The sequence below is a fragment of the Felis catus genome, chromosome A2, assembly GCF_018350175.1.
Source record: "Felis catus isolate Fca126 chromosome A2, F.catus_Fca126_mat1.0, whole genome shotgun sequence".
Classification (NCBI taxonomy): domain Eukaryota; kingdom Metazoa; phylum Chordata; class Mammalia; order Carnivora; family Felidae; genus Felis; species Felis catus.
Window position 1 is genome coordinate 4,247,497 of NC_058369.1, and position 16,921 is coordinate 4,264,417.

A 16,921-nucleotide genomic window follows, 5' to 3' on the forward strand; every position below is an offset into this window, starting at 1 on the left:
CCCAGAACCGTCTCGTGACATCTCGGGGCTCCTGCACCCCCCTGCAGCCAAGCCCTGCGCGTGTGTCCTAGGTGGCGGGAAGGAAAGTTCCAGGAGGTGACGAAGGCAGAGTTCGTCCTGCTGGAGGTGAACGGGCTGTTCACGTACACGTACTCCCTGACCGCCCAGATGGCGCTGTGCAGATCCCAGCCGCAGAACTGGACCACCATCCTGGAGAGCGCAGGCGACAAAAGGCCCTTCGCCTGGGACCGAGAGGTAGGGTTTACTCTTCTTCCAAAAGGGGTCTGAACAACCCGTTGTCGGTCACCTGAGGGTGGTGATGACTGGTCACGTGGCGGGGGAGGTTCCGCGGGGGGGCAGGGGGAAGTGTCAGCCCACAGGGGGGCTGCCATCACGGAATATTTACTGGACGGCTTATAACAACAGACATTTGTTTCTCACGGGTCTGGAGGCTGGGAGTCCAAGTTCAAGGCGCCTGTTGGCTCTGTGTCTGGTGAGGGGCCTCTTCCTGGTTCATTGACCACTGGCCTCTCCCCGTGTGCTCACAGGGCGCAGGGGCAGGGAGCCCTCTGGTGTCTCTCTCATCAGGGCACTCATCCATTCATGGGGGCCGCACCCTCTGACCTGATCCGACCCCGAGGCCTCACCTCCCCAAACCACCACCTTGGGGGGCAGATTTCAACACAGGGATTTGGGGGGTGGGGGGGACACAGACCTTCCACAGCAAGGTGGCTGGGGGTGGGGATGCCCGCTAGGACATCTGGGGACTATGAAGTGAGCAAGCTCTCTCAAGGGAGTTGGCCAAAGGCACCGAGGCATGCTCATAATATGCAAGCTTCCAGAACCATCCAAATGCCTATCACCACTGGGACCGATTAAATTCACAGTCGTTCCTGCCGCGGGAGCGTTTCTGCCGTGCACATGGGGTCTCGCACAATGGAGAAATAGGGCGTGATGCCAGTGTAAGGAAGGGACCCCGCGGGCCCTCTTGGCAGTCTTCCGATTTCACACGAACCGCTTCTAACCGCTCAGCCTCCGGATGCCAGGGCGCGGCCGCAGCGCAGCAACGCCGCCAGCAGGTGGCGCTCGCTCCCCACACCTGATGCCCGTTCCCGCGCGTAGACACTGGACTCCTCCGCTTTCTTGAACATTTATCTTTTTGAGACAGAGCACGAGTAGGGGAGTGGCAGAGAGAGGGAGACACAGAATCCAAAGCAGGTTCGGGGCTCTGAGCTGCCAGCACAGAGCCGGAAGCGGGGCTCAAACCCATGAACCGAGAGGTCATGACCTGAGCCGAAGTCGGCCGCTTAACCGACTGAGCCACCCGGCCGCCCCGGGCTCCTTTTTTTTTAACCCTTTCTTTCTTAGCTGGGCACCTTCGAAGTGTTCTCACACTCCTTGTGTTGAGCGAGTTGGATCATTTATTTTGTTGGGAACAATGATTCTACTTGGGTTTTTTTTATTTTTTGTTTTTTTTTTTCAATCCAAGGTGAACTTCACCTAAACTATAGGAACCGTTTTAAAATGCACAGCTCGGGCATTCTGTGGGTTCACACTGCCGTGCAAACACCACCTCTCTGATCATTTTCTTTAAAGGAGAAAGCCACATACATATAATTTGTTTATTATTTTCCGACTGTGCCCGCATATAGCGTTGCATTCTTTTGATTAGTGCTGTCATTCAACGTAGCATGCATTTACCAGTTTGTCCCGTTACTTTTTTTTTTTTAATATGGTCTTTATATGGCCCAGCTTTTTCAATTGTGTTTACTCCTGAAGGATTTAAAAAAAAATTTTTTTAACGTTTATTTACTTTTAAGAGACTGAGAACGAGCAGGGGAGGAACAGAGAGAGAGGGAGACCCAGAATCCGAAGCAGGCTCCAGGCCCTGAGCTGTCAGCACAGAGCCTGACACGGGGCTCGAACCCTCGAACCATGAGATCACGACCCGAGCTGAAGTCAGTTGCTTAACCAACTTAGCCACCCAGGCGCCCCTGTGTTCTTTTTGTTTTTAATTCTGAGAACTTCCAAACCTCCAGAAAAGCCGAAAGAGCAGTGTGAGGGACCGTTAGCCATTATGGAGTGCTGCAGAAGAAACCACCCCAAACCCAGCAGGGTCGTCCTCCCAGTCCTGCACCTCAGACCTGTGGCGTCAGCCAGGACCGCCCCTGCGGGGACCATTCAGCTGGGGGGCGGGGTGTCCAAGAAGGCCCCTCTTCCGTGTGGGGCTTCTGTTAGCCAGCCACTGGGTTGTCCGTGTGCCGTCCTCCCCAGCAGGGTAGCCTGGGCTCCCTTACAGCATGACCTCACGGTTCCAGATCGGAAGCTTCCAGACCCCTGAAGTCCCAGGCCCAGCCCCTTCCCCCAGCATCCCCCCCACCCCGCCCCAGGCCTGTTCTACTGGTCAGAAGTAGTTTCCAGGGCCCACCCAGACCCCACCTCTTGATGGGAAGAGCTGTGTGCACGAAGGGGAGGAGGCATGGGGGGGGCTTCTTCCTTTTAAAGTCACATGACCACCCTCCACAGGACGGGTGCTCCAGAGTTTTTCTGCTGCCCAACAGCCGGGCACGGGATGTTTCCGGTCTCTCACTTCTACCCACCAGCTTGAGTCCCTTGGTCCTGCAGAACTGTTTTCAGGTCAGGGAAGTGCCTACTGGCTTATAGGCGGATGCCACCAAGGCCCCCTCCGTGGGTGGTGTCACGGTGCCTCTCACCACAGCACACAGACACCTGTCTCTCCACAGCGCACCAGCTAGGTGTACTATCTCGGGAGGAACTTGTCTGTTTCCGCGTGCACTTCTTTCACGGTGGACCAGGCTGTGTCTTTTCCTGTTTGAGGGCCATTTTCACTTCTCTGCACTGTGGATTGTGTTCAGTCTGTGTCCATTTTTTCTGCTGGGATTTCAGACTCTCCTCACTTTTCAAGAGCTCTTTATAGATCTGTGAAGTTAACCCTTTACTGCAATGAGTTGCAAATATTTCCCTCAGTTTATCTTTTATGTCTTTCAGGTTTTCGCTTTTGCCATGCAAAATGAGTCTTTTTTTTTTTTGAGAGAGAGAGAGAGAGGGAGGGAGGGAGGGAGGGAGAGAGAGAGAGAGAGGGAGGGAGAGAGAGAGAGAGAGAGAGAGAGAGAGAGAGAGAGAGAAAGAGAGAATCCCAAGCAGGCTCCATGCTATCAGTGCGGATCCTGACTCGGGGCCCGATCCCACAACCCTGGGGTCGTGACCCGAGCAGAAATCAAGAGTCAGATGCTCAACCAACTGAGCCCCCCAGGCGCCCCAGTCCTTTATTTTTCATATTGCTGGGCTATTACTTTGACTCTCTTGCTTTAAAATTTTCTTGCTCTTCTTTTGTCTACAAGCCCAGCTCCCTCCCTTCTGGGTCCACCAGCAAATAGTGCAGAAGAGAGGGGTCTTCAGCTCGGGCAGGCAGCCTGATGCACCTGTTGAGTTTTCAGGGAGGTTCCCCCTTTATATGAAATCCTGGGATCTGAAGACGGGGCAGAAAAGCTCCTGCCCCCACCCAACCACATCTTGGTGCCACGACCACGCTCGGTGGCCATGCCAACAAGAAGCCCCAGGAAGGTGGCTGGGTCTCCTCTGTATCTTCAGTTTTCCCAGGTGTCTTAGCTGGCCGGGGCTGCTGTAGCAAAAACACCACGAACCGGAGATTTATGCTTCCCCAGCTCTGGAGGAACTTTCCCAGGCGTCTGGGACCAACGTGCTGGCAAGGCTGTTTCCTTCTGAGAGCGAGACTCTGTGCCAGGCTTGGCCGCTCGTGGTTTGCTGGCCCCCTTTGGCGTTCCTTGGCCTGTAGACACACACCGCAGTTTCTGCCTCTGTCTTCACACTGATGTTCTCCCTGTGCATGCCTGTGTCCAGACGTCCCCTGTTTATAAGGATGCCGGTCATACTGGATCAGGGCCCATCCTGATGACCTCACTTTAACCAGATTTACGTGAAAAAGACGCCATCTCTGGATAAGGTCACATTCTGGGCCGTCGGGGGTTAGGACTCCAACATGCGACGGGGGTGGGGGCTCACCTCAGCCCACAACACCAGTTGTACGTGTAGCCGGCAGCACCCAGACCCAGACTCAGGACTGTAAGGGATTCTGTGAAGCTGCCGCCCCTATAGCTTGGGAAGGCCCAGAAGCAGGGGGGCAGGATAAAGACCGAGCAGCCATCCACGGCGTCCCCCGCGAAGGCCACGAGCCACCTGCCCGCCAGCACCTGGCCCTGGACGCCCACCCATGAGCGTTTGGTGAGACGTGTCGCAGGCGGGGCCGTGCACGCACGGGGCGCATCTGCGGGCGCTGGCCCGGCCCTCCCCGGCCCCTGAGCTGGTGGCCACGCCTCTGTCCTTCTCCCCAGAACTACATCAGCTGCCATGACCCCGACAACGACGCCCCTCTGAGATGGCCCGATGTTCCGTATCAGATCTTGGGAGGCCCAACAGCAAACAAGGTTATTTTTGACCAAAGGAACGGGATCTATGTCTTCTTCCTTTCTATCGTGGATCCCTACTACAGGTGAGCAGGGGCGGGTCGCCCTGCGCCAGAGGCCTGGGGGCGGGGGGATGGCTCCCCTAGGGCAGGTCACACACGTGAGGGACCCACCTTTCTCCCACCCCTTGGCGTGTCCCGGATAAACACCAATTTTCCCGGCAGCCCAGACTGTCCCTGGGAAGGATGATACTTTTAAGTTCTGAAAGACATCTGTTCACTTGCTAAATAAGTCCTTACTCAGAGCCCATGCTGGGCGCTGGGGCAACAGCAATGACCAGCGGCCACGTCCCCGCCCTCGGGGACCAGAATCACCCCCGCAAACCACATCCCGCTGGTGGAGTGCAGGAGCTGACTCTTAAATATGCAGGGGTTTGGGAAGCTAACTGTCTTTGCACTGGTAGCCTGAGGTCAGCTACAGGGGGAGAATTCACACCATGGGAATCGGCGCTCCCTACAAATGGTTACCACCCCCGTGCGCGAGGACGTTTCTACGTGTGCTGGTCTGGATTATGAACGTCTCCCACCGGACGGGGCACTAGGGGACAATCCCCCGCATCATCTGTCCTCTCCAAATACAAAGTCCGCCTCTCTAAGCACATGGAGACCCTGCCTTCCCTTGAGAGCCCACACCCTGACCTAGGGGGGGCCAACTCTGGGATGGCCATGGGCGGGAGGCTTGGGGTGGCACATCCGGAGGAGAGAGGGGACTGCCTTCGAGCCCGTCACCTCCTCTCTCCGCACCGCGCTGCCAGCTGAACCCTGCCGAGTTCTCCTATACGCTGGGTCCCCTCTCCTGGGATGCCCTTCCCTCCTGGCCTGCTACCCCCGCCTGCTGGGTGCCTGTGGCCCCATCGTGCCCGCCCTCCGCTTCCGGTCAGCAACGGGTTGGTCTGTTTGCCTCTCTAGGTTGAGCCTGGGCACGGAGTTGAGGGGACACCCTGTCCCCAGAGGAGGGGAGGACAGGGATGCTGGGAGGGAAAACATGACTGTCGCCAAAGCACTCGGATACAAGCTGAAGTGAACACACATGGAACTCGGTGTCCCAGCCCAGCACCCGGGCCCCAACCATCCCGTCTTGGGTTTTAACACATTTACCGGGGTGAAGGGCAGTGCCCCATGGCCTCTCCCCAACCGCCCCTTTGCAGTTACTGTCACCTGGAGACCACCTTCAGCGTCTACGTCTACGGGGCCTTGCCCCCGTCCATCATCCCGACGACGGTCACCATCATCCCGCTCATAATGGCCATGCTGCTGTCCGTGTGGTCGGCCTACATGATCCCCAAACTGCTGCACACCGAGAAGGGCCTCAGGCTCAAGGAGTTCTGGATGAATCTGTGCAGGAGACTCAGAAATCTTTGCCCGTGTTTCCAAGGCAGGCGCTGAGCGCACAGCGGAGGAGCCCAGAGTTGTCTTAAAACAAAGCATTCTGGAAAAAAGCCAGCGGCAGCGCGTATCAGGTGTGGTTTGTTTTCCCGACACCCACCGTCACCGTCTCTCTCCACGTCCTCACGTCAGAGTTCCTCTGCACGTGGCACCTACATGGGCTGGGACAAGAGGTGGGCAGGCCGGTGACATAAACCAGCACAGGCATCGGGGGGACAAGAGGCAAGTCTCCGAAAAGCAGGAGACGCGGCAACGTGTCCTGTAGAGGACAAGGCCCAAGTACAAGTGGGGGGATGTCTGTAGGAGACCGCGACCTGCGGGATTGCATTTCCTGGGTACAAACCCTAACGTGTATACAAACACGTACACGTGTGTTTTGCTATGTGCACGAACATGTCGGGCAGATTTCGCATGTGTACGTGTATACCTGGGACTCGTGTGCGTACGTATGCACGTGTCCACGCATGTGCGTGCAATGCACGTATACACCCATAGCGTGTATTCACCCAGGTTACACACACACGGGCACAGACCTATACACGTGTATAGACATGCATGCCTGTTCTACACAGGCATGTAGGTAGCACGTACACGTGTGCACAGACGTGTGCACACGCGTATATACAATGTACACGGGTACGTGTAGTCTACCTACCCGTTCACCGGGGTTTCCCTCCCCACCCACCGCCTCATTCTGAACCCCAGGCGGCCTGGGACAGCCATCCCGTCCTAAGTCCCATGACTTTCCCGATTATTCTTAGGTGTATATTGTGGGCGTCCTCAGTTGTCCCAAACAGTCGCGATACAGTGGTGGGGAACCTCCACGCGCACACCTACCCCGCCCTCCCTGGGTGGGCGTCTCTTGGCAGCGGACATTTCTCCAAGGAAACCGAACCCCTCCTCTTACGTCATGTGCCAGGGCCTTCCCTTCACCGAATGCCCTGGAGTTTCGTCTCAAAGATACCCCAGATGGGGCTGCGGGGAGAGGGGACCTCAGAAGGAAGCTGGGCGAAGTGAGCTCCCGGCCTCTCTGTCCAGGCCCAGAACAGGGCCGGGCGGGTTAAGCGCAGACGCGGCCACACAGCCCGCAGCACGGTCCCAGCAGCTGTCTCTCCCCCGAGCTTGGGAATGAGGGTTCAGGGAAGGGGGGCCCACGCCAGCCACCCCCAGGGCTACCCCGGCAGAGCCCAACAACGAAGGTCCCAGGGACCCAGCCCAGGCCCTGGGGCAGGAGGTTCCCTTCCTCCTCTGCAGGGGGAGAACGCGGGGGGTGGGGGGAGGCCTCATCTCCCACCCCTCTCTGGGCAACCCGTTCACCACTCGGGCAACAGATCCTTACAGAAACGGACGGCATCTCCCCACCTTCCAGAAGCGCCCATCCCTGCAGGCTGACTCCCAATTTTCCGGGGCTCGGAGAGGGGGGGTTTAGGATTCCCCGGGACTCTAAGCCTCCGCAGCTCAGCTCTGGAAGCCCAGCACCCAGGAGGCGCCGAGGGGCTGCTGGGCCTTCGCGTGCGAACCAGCGCCCCCGCGACAGGACGGAGGAGGGGACAGCCCCCCACAGCCAGCCTCAGCCCACCGGCCCCGGGCCCTGATGCGACCGAGCCGACAGTGAGCCGAGGGGTCAAATCCATTTTAATGGGGGCCGGCTCCCAGGTGCTGCCTGGGCCCCGAGGGGGCGGCGCTGGCCGGGCCCGCAGGCTGCTTGCCCTTGCCTCCCTGCCTCCCCTTCTTGGCGGACGAGGTGCCGGCCTTCCTCCTGCCGGGCAGCTCAGGTCGCAAGGCAGGGGCCACGGTGCTGGCGGCGGGGGGCCCTGGGCGGGGCGCCGGCTCCTCATCAAGCGCCTTGAAGCTGAAAAGGCAGCCCACGTTGGACACGGCGTCCAGGATCTCGGGCACGCTGTAGTCAAAGGACAGCAGTTCGTCCGGCAGGTGCAACGAGTGGATGTCACCGGACGCGTCGTCTCCGCCGCCCCCGCTATCCGGCAGGGCCGGCCCGGGGGCCTCGCGTGGGGACCCCTCGGGCTCGGCGCTGCCTGGCAAGCAGTCGAAGAGTTTCATGGCGTCTTCCAGAAGCACCTTCTCAGGCAGCACGAAGGCCCTGGCCGCCTCGGGGGCCCTGGCCTTGCCCGCCCCCAGCGGGGCCGCCTCGGCCTCGGCCACCTTGGGCTCCCCAGGGCCCGGCGGGTACAGCGGGGCCGGCCCGGCCCCACCGCCCTGCAGCTCATCGGAGGGGAAGGCCAGGGGCTCACCGGGCCCATGGAGCTGACTGAGGCTGCCCTTGAGGTGGCCATAGGCGCCGGGGGGCAGCGCGGCCTCGGCGGGGAGCGTGATGAGCAAGGGAGGCAGCTTGTTCTCCTTGGGGGCAGGTGGGGGCGGCCCTGGGCCGGCCTTGAGCAGGGGTGGGGGCAGCTCCATGAAGGCGGGGGGCCCCCCTTCCCCCACAAAGCCCAGAGCCTCCGGCCCCGGCCCCTCGGGGGGGAAGTAGGGCACGAGGTACTGGGGGCCCCCGGGAACGGGCAGGTAATGCGGGTAGGGCGGGGGTGGTGGGGCCGGCACTGGGGCTTTGAGGTAGTGCTGGGGCTCTAGGAGGTAGGTGCCTGGCGAGGCGGGGCCCCCCGCCGGACCCCCGGGGGGCCCCCGACCGCCCACTGCCGTCAGCCTGTACAGGGACGACTGGCCGAAGTCAGTGGTGGCCCACTCGATTCGGTAGATGCGGGGGTCAAAGAAGCACCCGCAGGGTGCCATCTGGAAACCTGCAGGCCAGGGAGGGAGTTCTGAGAGGAGCTCTGGGAACCCCCGTGGGGGAGGAGTACAGGGGGGATGGGGGAGAGGCACAGCCCAAACCTGCAGGGCCCATTTGAGGGATGGGGACACAGCTCCTGCCTTTGGGGACCCATCTGGGAGTCAGGGGCCCTGGGCATCATTTGGGGGGGACCTGTCTGGGAATGGGGGGCACAGGCTTTGCCCTTGAAGGCCTGAGAGACAAGAGACACAGGCCTTACCTTCTGGGGGCCACCTAAGGTCAGGGGCATGGGCAAGACAGGCCTAGACGGCTCCACGTCCCCCCCAACCCCCCCGAGTCCTCGTCAAGGGTCGCGGGGAGGCTGGTACCTGCCGGAGGGGCTGGAAACACCTCTTTCTCCGGGTTTAGGGGCTGATACAGGTTGGAGGAACCTGGGGACAAAAGCAGGCAGGTGGGTGGGGGCCCGAGCCCCGGTCCCCCACCCCATCGGGCACCCCCACGCCCGCCCCACATCTAGCGCCCTCCGACTCGTACCCACAGTAGGAAGAGGCTCCGTGCAGGTGGGGAGAGGCTGACTGCCTGGCCCCTCAGTGCCATCTGGGCCCTGGGGGCTGAAGCCTTCTTGGGGAGCTGTGGGCGCATAGAAGGGTTTGGGGTGCTGCATGGGGAGGCAGGGGTCCTGGCCCGGGCAGGCCAGGAGGGCAGCAGGTGGGAGCACTGGCGGCCCACCCGGAGAACAGGTTCAGAGTCCTACAGAGTTCTGTTTGCCTGGTTACTCTGGGCAGCGGGTTCCAGGCTGCGGCCCGCCCACTGGTCGGGATTCCGGCGTCAGGGGTTGTGGGGGGGACGGCCAGAGACAGGCCTCACAGACGGCAGGGCAGACCCCGGACTCCCATGTGCTGCCTCCGGCAATGCTCTGGACTGCTCCAGAGCGCCTTCCTCCAGGCAGCCCGCCCGGACCCAAACCCACGCAGGCCGAGGCCCCCGCCTCGTGAGCCCTTGTGCCTTCCTTGCGGTTTGAGCCTCTCTGGGCGGCAGCGGCGGGCGGCACAGGGCTGGGCCCATGGGGACGGCCGGGGACTCTCGCGGATGAGAAAGAAAAGGGAACCGAGGGGGACAGGGACGGCCCGGTGTCGAGACAAAGCTGACCGGAGCGGGACGGGGAAGCCTCGGGGTGACAGAAAGGCCTGGGTTTTAAAAGAATAAAATTTATTGTCTGCTCACGCAGCAGGAGACCCCGCTGGGCCCTCAGACGCCCCTTCCCACCCCCACGACTACTTGTACGCGTTGGCCTTGTGCTTTGGCAGAAAGACGAAGTTGGGTGGCACGGGTCCCAGCAGCATCTCACTGCGAAGAGGGCAGAGGGCAGAGGGCAGGGTCAGGCCTGGGGCCCCCTGACCCCCCCAGCCGTCCACACCGCGGCACCTCGGTTTCCTGGCACCTGATTCGGATCCAGTCGGCCGCCTTCTGGCTGGCCATGAGCGTCTCCAGGTAGTTGCGGCCCAGGTAGTAGGGCGGCCGCTCGTTGATCCTCTGCGGGAGCCGCTCCAGCAGGCCCACGGGCACGTACCTGCAGGTGGCGGGCGTGGGGTCAGGCCAAGCCGTCCACCCACAGCCCCCCAAGCCGCACAGCGCGGGCGCCCACCTGCACAGGAAGGAAAGCCACTCGAGGAGGAATCGCCGGGTCTTCTCCACGCCCTGCGTGTCTGAGCCCCAGTGCTCCAGGCCGTAGCGCGTGAAGTCCTGCAGGATGGCCAGGCGCTCGGACGACGAGATGTCCCAGTGCCGCTGCTCCTTGATCTCCGTGAACAGCCACGGCTTCAGCAGGGCACCGCTGCGGGCGGGCAGGGCAGGGGGCCGTCAGGACGGAGCCCTGGTCCCTGCCTCGCAGCTAAGCTCACCCGACCACCAAAGCCCAAGAGTGCCAGCCCACGCAGGCGCGAATGCCCGGTCCCCTCCCGACCGCCGCCAGCGGCCGGGACCCCATCTCTCCGCCCTGTGTCCTGGCAGAGCCACCTGCTGGGGACGGAGAGCGGGGGGGAACGAGGCAGCGAGGCTGGGGGCGGCGGCGGCTGTAACAAAGCTCGGGTGCGCCGGCGCCTTCCCCACGCTCTGTGATACTTCCACGCACGGAGCACACTCACCGGGCGATCATGATCCCGGCGACGCCAGTCTGCATGGCACGGTTGGCATCCTCATACGACAGGATGTCCCCGTTTCCTGAGGGACAGAGGCCGGGGTCTCAGGGAGCTGCGTGTCGATGGGAGCTCTGGGAGAGCTCCTGCCAGCCCAGCGACACCCACGGGGGCAGGGAAGGGTCCCGGCGGTGAGGGGGGGCGGGGAGGGGGGTCCAGGCATGCGGCCCGAGAGAGAGCAGGGCTGGCGGGAGGGCTGAGCCAGGTGGCGGGGGACCCACCGAACAGGGGCATGGGGCTGGCCGCTGTCACGCACTGCTCGATGTACTGCCAGTCAGCCAGCTTGGTGTAGCGCTGCTCCCGAGATCGGCCGTGGAGCTGAAAAGGAAGCCACGGCGCGGGGAGGGAGGACCCAGGAGGCGGAGAATCAGACACAGAGAAAGAGACCCAGAGAGATCAAGAGGGACGGGCTGAGAGGGAGAGACAGAGAGACAAAGAGACAGACGGAGACAGAGATGAAGGGAGAGCCAGAGAGCAAGAGGGAGAGACGGGCAGAGAGGGACCATTAATTAGGAAGGGCGGCCGAGCGCTCCCGCGGCCCCGACACCCTCTGTGCCCCGAGACCCACCGTGACCAGGGCCGCGCCCCAGTCCCGCAGCTCGGGCAGCAGCCGGTGCGCCAGGTTCACGCGCTCCTGGACGCCCGTGCGGATCTTCACCGTCAGGGGCACGTCCAGCACCTGCGGCGATGGCTACAGTCAGCGGGGCCCGGGGCTGGGCTGGGCTGGGGACAAGGCAGGGACGTCGAGGCGCGTACCTGGTTCATGCCGCGGACGATCTGCTGGAACTTGGCCGAGCGGTTCATGAGGGCACAGCCCCCGCCCTGGGAAAAACGGGCGGCTGGAGCAAGGGAGGCCGGGACGCAGGCCGGGCCTGACGCCCTTCTCAGCCTCTGCTGCCCAGACGGGCAAACCGAGGCACAGAGATGCCCGCGGGTCTCCAGGGACTCGGCAGGGGGCAAGGCCAGATCCCAGGCTTCTGCCCCACCCACACCGTGGGGGTCCAGGGCCGAGCGGCCGTTACCTTCTTGTACACGAGGTCAATGGGGCACCCGACGTTGATATCCACGAAATCCACCTCGATGGTGCGGTTGAGCAGCTCGGCGCACTTGGTCATGGTGTCAGGGAAGGCGCCCTCGAGCTGTGGCAGGTGGTGAAGAGTTGGTTCAGACCGCCCCCGCCCACCACGGGGATCCGGACAGCAGCCCCGTCTTCCCGCAGTGGCCCCGGGCCAAGGCCCTCAGCCCTTGACAGGGCATCGGGTCAGCGCTCCGGCCCACGGCTGAGGCAAGAGGGGTCTGGGAGTGACTGAGTCGGAGATCCGGCCCCGAACCCTGCTCGAAAACCAAGCAGCCAAGAGCCCCTCGGCCCTTCCCGCCTCCCTCCCTCGGGCAACACCCACCTGGACGCCAAAGACATCCTCGCACTGGTGGCGTCTGAGCAGAGCCCACTCGGACGTCTGGCCCTGCAGCAGGTTGGTGCACACGGCCATCTCCCCACACGTCACGTCGGCCCCGAAGCGCTTACAGATCCGCCGGAAGGGCAGGTTCCCGCACTGGGGGGCGGCGGGGGGAGACGCACACACGTGAGGACGCGGCAGGTGGGGACCCCGGCCGCCCGCCCCAGCCCCAGGACCCACCAGGCAGGGGAGGTCACTCGGCACCGTCGGGCTGACCTACCGTGGTGAGGGGGGCCAGGTACAGTTTGCCGTGGATGTCCAGCTGCAGGGCAGAAAACACAGGGAAGCTCGCCCCTCCGGCCGGGCTGGCGAGGGCTCTGGAGCCTCCCCTCTCCCCGGCCTAGCACCTGCCCTGCCCTGCCCTGCCCCGCCCGGCAGCGCCCCCCTCCGCGCCTCAGCACACGTCAACGCACCCCTCCACGAGGACCGCTCCGTTCTCCGCGCGCTCCTCTGCTGCAGAGCTCCGACCCGACTGCCAAAACCCCACCCCGATGCCCCTTCCTGCAGGAAGCCTTCCCCTCTGCCTCCCTCCGTCCCAGCCCTGACTGTCTGTCCAGCTCTCTCTGCCCCCGCCGCTACCGGTGCCCCGAGCAAGAAGCCCGAAACACGTACCTTTCTCTTCTCACAAGGCCGCGGCCTGACTACGTCCTCATCCGTCAGGGGCCCACGGGTCCACACCGAGCCGCTGGGAAGGGCACCGGCGTCCGGCCCCGGGAGGGCCTGCTGGGTGTCACCACTGTCCTGCCCGGGGGCGCTTTCGGCCCCCGCGACCTCGGGGACTGCGGCAGCGGGGGAGGGGCCTGGCACCCGGTCCCTGCTCAGCTGGCGTAGGGCCTGCTCGGCGCGTTCAAAGCGGACCTTACGCTTTCGCAGCAGCTGCTGCAGGGCCTTGTCCAGGCCGTTGCGCACGGCCGGGGCCTGGACCCACTCGTCCCGCACCAGGTTCTGGCCGTCGGGTCCCAGATGCGCCCCGGCGAAGCGGCAGGTGACCCCATAGGGACACCTGCCGAAGGTCTCGAACAGCACACAGCGGGGGCCCAGGTCCGACGGCTTGGTTTCCAGGTAGCGGCCCACGTCATGCAGGAAACGGCAGCGGTCACCAAAGAAACACTTTGCGGCTGATTCCTGCGTGGAAACGAAGAGGCGACGAGGGAGGACGGGAAGGGGCTGAGACAGCCAGGCAGCCCGGCTGAGACCCTCAAATCCCTCCCCTCCTGGTTGTGTGTCCTTGGGCGCACGGGTGACATCATCGAGCCTGTTAGTCCAGCTGAAAGATGGGAATAATGATGCCACTTATGTCATAGCTTCCTGACGATCAAACTGGGGGCATGGCGGCTCAGACCGCAGGTCTCTGGGACTTTCAAGCAACAATTACTCACCTGGACCAGGGAGGGGCAGAGCCTATTATTGTCATAGTGGGTGGGTTTCATGTGGGGCCGCCCTTTGTTCTGGCCCCGGGCTCTCTTCTGAACCTGCGGCTGCTCCCCAGGTTCAGCTGCCTCCCCCGTCTGCCCATCTTCCAGTCGGATCCGCTTGGCCTCAGGTTCAACCAGGTCACTGCCACCAGGGTCCCCTGCCTCGGTTTCCTGGCTGGGCTTCTCCTGCCCTCTGGCTTCCAGAAACTCGTGGAACTGCTCCTTGGTGGTGAGGTATCTGCCAGTGGAGAGGCGGTGGGAGAAAGGGCTTGTGGAGGGAGTCCTTTCTGGAGCTCAGTCGCAATGCACGCTGGGGAAAGGGGCTGAGAACGCCTGTCCCTGCTTAAGTGCTTCTGCTGATGGGAAGCGCACTACTTAGAACCCGCCGACTACTGGCCCGGATGCACCTCGAGGCCACAGGCAGGACCTATTTTGTGCCTGGGTCCCACTGCCCACAGCGCTGAGCCAAACCACAAACAGACCTGAACGTCCCTGGCCACGCTCGGCCAGAGAAAACTACACGTCCCTGCATGCCTTGCAACGGGGCCACAGCCGCCACATTCCCCAGCGTGCCCCGCGGCCCTCGCTTCAGACACAAGCCCGAGGTTGGCCGGAGGTGCCCCAGTGCCATTCCCGCCGTACGCGGAGACTACAGTCCCCAGCACGCACTGCGGCCCCGGCCGCAAACCCTGCCCGCCCCGGCAGGCACCGTGCGGGGGTCCTCAGCACACGTGACAGCCCCCAACGCGCGCGGTGTCCGGAGGCGCCGCGGTCCCCGCGGGCGGTGGGACGGCCCAGACCGAAGAGCCTGCGAGCTTCCCGTGTGGGCTGCTGCCCCCGTCGCCCAGCACGCCTTGCAGCTGCCGGGAAGGCCTCGTGAGGTTCTCCCCCGGCCCCGGCGACTCACTGAGGTTTAATGGGCGCCACCCCCCGTTCCGGCGCGCTGGCTCCCGAGTCGCCGCCGCCACCACTCTCTGCTGGGGCCTCCGCCGCTCCCTCCGCCATCGGCCCCCCTCACGCCCGCCTCGGAGTGTGGCGGGAAGGCCTTCCGGGTCGCGAGTGCGTCTTCCCGGTCGGGCTGGGGAAACGCGCGGGCCGGGGCGCTCCAAGTGACGCCATTGTACGAGCGTCGACGCGTGGGGGCGGAGCCTCGTGGGGGCGGAGCCTCGGGTCCCAGGCCCGGGGGTGCGGCTGAGCTGTTGGCGGGGCGAGCAGGTGCTTCTTGACTCTCCCGCCGCACGCGGGCCCCCCCCGGCGGGCCGCAGTCGGCCCACAGGAGTGTTTAAAAAACTTTAAAGCTGGGGCTTTAAGCAAACTTAAATTCCACCTACTTTTACGCGGGGGCATTCATTCGACAGGTAATTAGTTGAGTGCCCGCGTGCCACGTGCTGTCCTAGATGCCAGAGCTACAGCAGCGACTGAAACAAGACGAATCCCTGCCCTTGAGCGCTCGTGTAGGAGCCGAGGTGTGGGCGGAGCGGTTTGTCCCCCGTCGCTGGCCTCGGCTGCCCTCTGTAGGACAGTCTGGGAATAAGGCGGTGGAATTAGTGGAATCCAAAACCGGGAGAAGCCACTGCAGTCCCTTGCCGAGCTGTGCTTGGGCCGGGAGCTCACTCCTCCCTCCTAAGATGCCCGTGCTATTGTTCGATGAGGGTCCATCAGGAGTCTCCCCGCACCGTCCGGCAGGCTCCCCAGCTCCCTAGGGAGATAGTTGGATAGGTGGGCAAACTGAGGCCCACAGAGGGCTGCCTGAACGTAGCCTCCCCTCTTCGGGGCCTCCAAGGGCTCCCTGGGTCTGCCTTGCGATGGCCTGCCCTTTCTGTGTAAGGCAATCAAGGAAGGCTTCCTGTAAGGGGAGGAGAGGGTACTGTGGACTGCCCATTGATAACAACATAAATATTGATGATGTAACATTAATTGCTTATTATAATGGAGTATTAATTATTTACCAGTAACTAAACAATTATTGAGCGCTTACTTCATCTAAGCCCTTTTCTTGCATTAACTCACTTATTCTACTCTCTGACCTTGTGTAGAGGGAACAGGCATTCATCCCAAATCCACCTGAATCCATGAGTCCCAGAGGTTGCTGGCCCAGGGACCGCTCCACCGTCCTGAGCCAGAGCCCGGGGAATCAGCTGCCCGCCTCTCCCCCCACAGCCTGTGGTTCCTGTGTCCTGCTCACTCGACCTCCAGAGTCTCTCTCTAGTCCATCACCACCTTTCTGGGCATCAGTCTTCCATCCTGCCCGTGAGAGCCCCATCCTGCCCCTCCCAGCCACAAATCTGACCACGGCCTTCCCCTGCTCCCAATCCTTCCATGTCTCCCCGCTGCCCCAGCCCTGTACCACAGCCCCCAAGTTCCTACAGGACCCAGCCCCTGCTGCCTTCCCAGCTTCATTCCTCACCACCCCCTCAACTCAAGCATCGAGTTCATTCCAGACCTCCCACGAGCCAGCCCTACCTCTCAGCCTCTGCATATGCCGTTCCCTCTTGCGAGAAGTCTCTTCCCTGCTCCCAATTACCTTGTTCATTCCACTCACCCTCTAGTTCTCCCCTCCTCTCCCTCCCTCCTCCTTCTCCTCCAGAAGCTTCTCTAACTGCCCCCTGCTGGGGATACTGCCCCCTTCAGGCTCTGCGGCACACCTGAGCATGTCCCCCCAACCCCCCCCCCCCCGGGAATCATGGCCCTCATCATCCTGTGGCCTGCCAGGCCACATACCATCTTCCCCACTGGATTATGAGTTCAGAGAGGGTAGGAGTTGGCTCCACCTTAGTCACTCTGTGTCCCCAGCACTCAGCACCAGGCCCAGCACACAGTAGGTGCTCAATGAACACTTGCCAAGTGAACGCATCTTTTTTTTTAATGCTCATTTTAAAGAAAGAGAGCGCAAGTGGGGAGGTGCAGAGAGGGAGGGAGACAGGGGAGGATCCTGAGCACAGTCGCTGTGCGCTGACAGCAGCAACCCCAGTGCGGGGATTGAACTTCCCGAATGGTGAAATCATGCCCTGAGCCAAAGTGGAACCTCAACTGACTGAGCCACACCTACGCACCCCTGAATTAATGCGTCTTATCATGGCTGGGAGACTGAGGCACAGAGGGGCTGGGAATGCTCTAGGGGATCCTGCCTTCACTGAGGCTGTGGCAGGGGATGAGAACTTCCAGGTGTCGCCCTGGAGAGTGTGGGGACGTTTCAGAAGATGTCCTCCCTACCTGAT

At 62.4% G+C, this 16,921-nt stretch overlaps 3 protein-coding genes across 10 annotated transcripts in view; 1 reads left to right on the plus strand and 2 right to left on the minus strand.

The window, feature by feature from the left end:
• CATSPERD (cation channel sperm associated auxiliary subunit delta) overlaps window positions 1-5,947 on the plus strand; it is a 43,201-nt gene extending 37,254 nt beyond the window's left edge. For all 4 annotated transcript variants that reach the window (XM_045044399.1, XM_045044397.1, XM_011287677.4 and 1 more), the window contains 3 exons: window positions 72-255; window positions 4,374-4,531; window positions 5,653-5,947. In XM_045044399.1, coding sequence (XP_044900334.1) covers window positions 72-255; window positions 4,374-4,531; window positions 5,653-5,890 — 580 coding nt within the window. In that variant the 3' untranslated portion in view covers window positions 5,891-5,947. The remainder of the gene's footprint in view (window positions 1-71; window positions 256-4,373; window positions 4,532-5,652) is intronic.
• PRR22 (proline rich 22) lies at window positions 3,263-9,686 on the minus strand. Of its 4 annotated transcripts, none has more exons than XR_002740692.2 (6): window positions 9,171-9,686; window positions 9,005-9,067; window positions 8,143-8,646; window positions 6,728-7,790; window positions 5,663-5,933; window positions 3,263-3,889 (listed from the first exon to the last, which is right to left on the minus strand). XR_002740692.2 is itself a non-coding variant. In XM_019816099.3 (3 exons), the coding sequence occupies exons 1-3, from the start codon at window positions 9,298-9,300 to the stop codon at window positions 7,526-7,528; spliced, it is 1,314 nt and encodes a 437-aa protein (XP_019671658.3). In that variant the 5' UTR covers window positions 9,301-9,686; the 3' UTR covers window positions 7,508-7,525. The 4 variants fall into 4 exon arrangements, 1 of the variants encoding a protein (XP_019671658.3); XR_006589452.1 differs by having other exon boundaries at window positions 5,663-6,051; XR_006589451.1 differs by having other exon boundaries at window positions 5,663-7,790.
• A 137-nt stretch (window positions 9,687-9,823) lies between these two features.
• DUS3L (dihydrouridine synthase 3 like) lies at window positions 9,824-15,249 on the minus strand. 2 transcript variants are annotated; one of them, XM_045044413.1, is made up of 13 exons: window positions 15,035-15,249; window positions 13,668-13,941; window positions 12,901-13,555; window positions 12,509-12,550; window positions 12,232-12,384; window positions 11,854-11,970; window positions 11,588-11,653; window positions 11,400-11,510; window positions 11,053-11,149; window positions 10,781-10,856; window positions 10,282-10,470; window positions 10,078-10,206; window positions 9,824-9,983 (listed from the first exon to the last, which is right to left on the minus strand). In XM_045044413.1, exons 2-13 carry the CDS (start codon window positions 13,700-13,702, stop codon window positions 9,911-9,913), a joined length of 1,743 nt encoding a protein of 580 aa, XP_044900348.1. In that variant the 5' UTR covers window positions 13,703-13,941; window positions 15,035-15,249; the 3' UTR covers window positions 9,824-9,910. The 2 variants fall into 2 exon arrangements, with proteins under 2 accessions (XP_044900348.1, XP_011285991.2); XM_011287689.4 differs by lacking the exon at window positions 15,035-15,249 and adding an exon at window positions 14,611-14,847 and having other exon boundaries at window positions 12,901-13,413.
• Between the last annotated feature and the right edge of the window lie 1,672 nt (window positions 15,250-16,921).